General features: G+C 41.3%; 1 protein-coding gene across 1 annotated transcript; it reads right to left on the bottom strand.

Moving 5' to 3' along the window:
- Positions 1-2,551: 2,551 nt before the first annotated feature.
- LOC124691129 lies at positions 2,552-3,760 on the bottom strand. Its single transcript, XM_047224406.1, has 7 exons — positions 3,699-3,760; positions 3,546-3,602; positions 3,328-3,459; positions 3,174-3,231; positions 3,026-3,070; positions 2,874-2,945; positions 2,552-2,637 (listed from the first exon to the last, which is right to left on the bottom strand). Exons 1-7 carry the CDS (start codon positions 3,758-3,760, stop codon positions 2,584-2,586), a joined length of 480 nt encoding a protein of 159 aa, XP_047080362.1. The 3' UTR covers positions 2,552-2,583.
- Between the last annotated feature and the right edge of the window lie 1,419 nt (positions 3,761-5,179).

Below are 5,179 nucleotides of genomic sequence, written 5' to 3'. Positions count from 1 at the left end.
TTCGAAAATCAAAATCAATGGTGGGTGAAGCCATGAATGAAGATGGCCAAAGGGAAATAGGATATGGCAAAAGAAGAAGATTCGTCGGTCACTGTCGTTCGATGGGGTGAGGTGGAGTGGAAGGATCAGCGGTAAAAGATGAGTGGACGTGGCTGGCTCAAGTACCCCTCCCCCCGAGTATCCCTTGGTATCCCTCATGTATCCATAATTTTCTTATTTTTCGTTAATTTAAAAATTAGCATATATGTAGGGGATACGTATTAGGAAGTATCCCGGTATCCCGTATCTAAGCAGTATCAGGAATCATAGCTTGTGCCCAGCTTAGTTTCCGACTGGAAAATATCTGCAGACCGAGACGCGCTGAGATATGATAACATCGCTGAGACGTGACTGGAAAATAGCTTGTGCGTCTTGGGATATGATAACATCGCTGAGAAAGCTTCCGCTTAGCCCTCCAACTGCAGCTGACGAAGAGGAAAATGATGCCAATTCTAAGGACAAGTCTTCCTCGAGCAAGGCGGACGATGCCACCTAGCTCCAACGAGCCCAATTGCAGCGCCGTGCTCTCAATTCGTCCAGCTCCAACAAAACAGCACCAATGCTCCCGGTCACCACCTGCAAAGGAGTCAGCGCCGCCAATAATATCATCCCAAGAGCAGTACCGACACAGTTACAGGCTCCTTCTACACCACCGTCGCCAGGTCGCCCTGGAGTCGGCCCTAATTAGGGGAACGAAATGACCGTTGCTGCTTCCGATAGTTAGGATGCAATCGACTACACAGAACTCAAGAAGCTAACCAAAACTAATCTTATCTCTAACTCAGGCAGGAATAGGAAAATAACTTGACTCTAATAGCTGGATCGTTGCACCTCCTTCCTAATGGTGCTCGTTATGCTGATGTCTCTGTTGTTCACATGTTGTTCCGATGGTCAAGATCTCCAAAAAAAAAAAAAAAAATAGTCCGGTTGATTAGGTCCTCGTATCTTCAGATTTTAGTAATCTATACTTGTAGGCATCAGCGTCCAGAGTGTACACAAGGTGCAAATTGTACACATTATGATTAGGTTCTATGTATAAGAATCTTGGGGTATAATTTGGAACAATATCAGAGACGGAAATAATGTTCAGACACACGATTAGTCCAAATGATTCACATCACAATATGCAAAAGGAGTTCAACATCTAAAATTAGGCGCCGACAAACATATTTAATACTAGTGTTGTCCATATGGCAGCTTGAACTGCATTTGCATCTGAACCCACCAAGTGCCGTCTGGTTGTGGTGTTGGTTGTGCGATCTACCGAGACATTTCTGCAAGCAAACAAAGTTAGTCTGGTGCCCACACATGAATAATAATTCTGGAATAATGGAACATGTAAAAGTTTCTAACTCGAAAACATTCAATTACATTTTTAAAGAGTTTGTCATTCACATATGGAGTCTAATAGCATGTCAGTTAACAACAAATGGCAAATGGAACTGTTGTATTCGTGATGTTTGGTGGTGTTCAAAGGATGGTACTATCAACACAAGATATACGTGATAGCAAAAAGAGCATTGTTAGAACAGAACCACAACAAAATTAGTCAGTAATTCCTTAGGTTGCCAAAACGTCTTATAAAATGGAATGGAGGGAGTACTATATTTAGTTCTTTCTTCATTGCCAGATACAAGGCCAAAGAAAAATAGATTCCTATAGCATGTCACCTATAAACCATGGCATGATGCTCACATAAGGTAGACACTACTCAACAGTATTGCACCAACATAAACCAATGTGGAAATAATATAAAGAGACCTCTGCTGCCCATTCATGGAAAAGCTGACAAAATCATGTCTCACAATTTGTGTATGACTTAAACAGTACAAGTTAACTTAAAAGGTGTAAAAATTATAACAAAATTTTACCCAAAGATGAATCGTTTCAACATTAGAAACACTGAACGAACAAGACCGGTATGCTGGGAAGATCAGTTACTTTTGTTGACAATCACGTGATCATGTTTTTGGCTGCATATGATCCCAAGCTTCAAGTTGATAATCAATTCAAGTGAGAATTAGGCTCACAGACTAGAAAGCAGGAGCTATTGTATCTAACTCTTTGTGGAAATTATTAAAAAAAAAATATCAGATCAAAAGCTGAATTATTGCAGCATTGTTACTAGACAAAACCAACTATATAAACACCAAATGAACAAGTATAGAACTAAACTAATGTTTTCTACTTCTATTGCTGATAATCATGCTCTCCTGTTTTGGCAACAGATGATACAATCGGCGCCTTCATCAGAGGCAAATACTGAACTTCAAGATAATAAAGTTGTGAGCTTGACTTTGTATTAACATGCATATGAGAGGCTCGTAGAGTAGAAAGCAGGCATGTATTAACTCATAACCATATGTATAAATCTAATAAGTAGCTAGTTCAGAGATTAATTAAATCCATACAACAGACGCCATAAAGACAAAACAAGAGAACATGCATTACCTGCTAATTGAGTAACTAATCAAACAGATACACATATAGCAAAAAGAAAAATGCAAATCACCTATTCAAACACATGTTAGAGATCTGGTGTGTTCACACATTCAGATTCACCATCTTGTTCGTCATCGCGTACGTCAACTGGAGTGTCTGTAAGGGAAAGAAAACCATAAAAGTTCAAGGAGAAGCTTGATCAATAATAAAGAAAATTAAATATGCAAACACAGTTTAATTATTCTTTCAATGAAAGGTAAAGTAGATTAGATTATCTATTGTAATTGGAAATAATATATGTGCTGAAAGAGCATTATATCTGCAGAGAATGCTTAGCTTAGCATGGTAAAATCATCTAAAAATAGGTAAAACCGCTAGCTATTTGTCTCAACCTTCTTGAACTCATTATGCTCAGCTAGGAGTATTTTGGTCACACGTGCCTTGGCTAGATAAGGGGCCTTCTCCTGCAACACAGATCCATCTATGTATGTATCAACAACAAATCAGAACAGCAAAAGTTACAGAAGATTAAAAGCTGTCTTACCGAATCGCTAAAGAATTTCCAGTTTTCAGTGGCTTTCTTTCGAATCTGAGTTTTACGAGAAACAAATTATCAATTCATCCACAAAAAATGGAAACAAATCATTATGCCTGCTGATAGAGGTAAGGAGGCGTTGAAGGATCGAACTTACAGCATGTACGGACGGCTTGTCATAGACGCCAGGGAAGTTGTTCATCCAAAAGATATCCCTAACCAACCGAATCATGGTCAAATAAATCAGCACCGTCCAGAAAAGCAAAAAAACTGAACAACAATCTGAATAACCATGGAGGATATCATCTCACCGGTAGCAGTACAAGGCGAGCAATTCATCCTCTGACATTTCCTCTACAATGCTCATCACCGCCAACCCGCGTGTAACATCAGAAAGGTCATGGGTCTTGGGCTTCTCCGCTCCATTGCTCCTCACCGCCAACCTGCGTGGAGCGTCGAAAAAGTCATGGGTGCACCAAAATTAACCTCTATATGTTGCATCACACAAATAAATCGATTGGATTCTTACTTTCCCTTGGCCTTCTTCCCCTTCCTCGATTGGATTGCATCGCTCTTCGCTGCCGCCCTGCATAGGAATCGAAGGTTATGGAGCCACGGCTCAACGCACCAAAACTATGAATGTCTTTGCATCACAGAAACAAGATTCAGTTCGGATCCTTACTTGCTGTCGGCCTCGTCCGTGATGGCGGCTCCCATGGATGCGATCTGCTTGCAAGCCTTCATGTCTGAACAAAAGGTGAGATCGCCGCGAGGCCAAGCCAGCAATTGAGCGCCCTCTTTGCCCTCAGATCAGCTAGGGTTTGAGGAGATCGGGGCACTGGGGCAAGCGTATTAGTATTACAATCTTGATTGAATTAGGAAATCTACTAGAAAAAGATTGAATTGGAATCCCAAGTTTGATTTTTTAATATAAAAAAGTTTTATTATCACCGCATCTTTAATCCGTCATATCTTGGTGTTGTCCTATATAGCATCTTCTGTTGCGTCCTTTAAAGGAAGCCCCAAAGAAATTTGGGGGAAGTTGGACATATAATCTTCCTAAGTTTCATGTCCTAAAGTTTCATTATGTTTGTGCGAGCTTCAAATATTGTCAGGGGTAACTTGCCCATCTTCTACACCGGAGCTCTATCAGAGACGCCAGACACAACTTTCTCTCTTGTTTTTTTTTCGTTTGGGGAGCGTTTGGGGGTGTGGCTGGTAACTTGCGCCCCCCAAACGTCTGATCTGATGCTTTTGATGGATGTCGTTTGGAAACGCGACTGGAGATGATCTTATGGAACGCAACCGTGAGCTTCTCATGGAGTGCTAAGCACCGGGGCACACTCTACAACAACCCCATCAAGTGGTCGTGCGAGTCGGTAATAGGTGCATCATGCGGTCTTGCCCTTAGAGGGTGGTTTCTATGGCCTGGTCTAGTGCATGTGGTAATCTGTCGAGCTGAATTGGTCACCCGCGAGTTAGATATAGGCGTCCACCCCATCGATGCCATGAAGGGAGCTCCAATCTCGAGATTTCTACGTGCTCCCAACTCAAAGAAGGTAGGGGATGGAGGGATATCTGGGTCAAGGGAAGCCACATTTGGCCTTGATGAGCGGGTTCGATTTGTGTCGGTGATCTTTAGGACGAGAAGCTCATGATGGTGGAGGTTTGGGATTTCCTCGATGTCACATACGATGTGGTATTTTTCTACATGGGTTCTTAATTTTTTGTGTAAGTATGAACAAAGTGCTCCAATCTCGAGATTTCTACGTGCTCCCAACTCAAATAAGGTAGGGGATGGAGGGATATCTGGGTCAAGGGAAGCCACATTTGGCCAGGATGAGCGGGGTTCAATTTGTGTCGGTGATCTTTAGGACGACAAGCTCATGATGGTGGAGGTTTGGTATTTCCTCGATGTTACATACGATGTGGTATTTTTCTACATGGGTTCTTAAATCTTGTTGTGTAAATATGAACAAAGTGCTACAAATTTTTATGTGTATGCTATAGAGAGATTTCTCCAATGTTACATATGTCTTCCTCTGATGTTGGATGAGTTAGGAAAATTGTTATGTATTGTTTATTTTTGTTGGAGACCGTGACATGATTTTTAGATTTTTATCCAAACAATTGGTGATTTGCTACGTACTATTTTTTTGCTAC

The sequence above is a fragment of the Lolium rigidum genome, chromosome 2, assembly GCF_022539505.1.
Source record: "Lolium rigidum isolate FL_2022 chromosome 2, APGP_CSIRO_Lrig_0.1, whole genome shotgun sequence".
Taxonomy (NCBI): Eukaryota; Viridiplantae; Streptophyta; class Magnoliopsida; order Poales; family Poaceae; genus Lolium; species Lolium rigidum.
The sequence above is the reverse complement of the archived record's forward strand: the minus strand, read 5'-3'. Positions and strand labels throughout refer to the sequence as shown.

Excerpts from the sequence above, each read along its gene's own strand:
- LOC124691129 (XM_047224406.1), bottom strand. The coding sequence starts at position 3,760 with ATGAAGGCTTGCAAGCAGATCGCATCCATGGGAGCCGCCATCACGGAC. Across the intron at positions 3,232-3,327 it reads CTCGCCTTGTACTGCTACCG|GGATATCTTTTGGATGAACA; the intron begins GTGAGATGATAT and ends TCGGTTGGTTAG. Across the intron at positions 2,638-2,873 it reads AGCATAATGAGTTCAAGAAG|ACACTCCAGTTGACGTACGC; the intron begins GTTGAGACAAAT and ends TTTCCCTTACAG.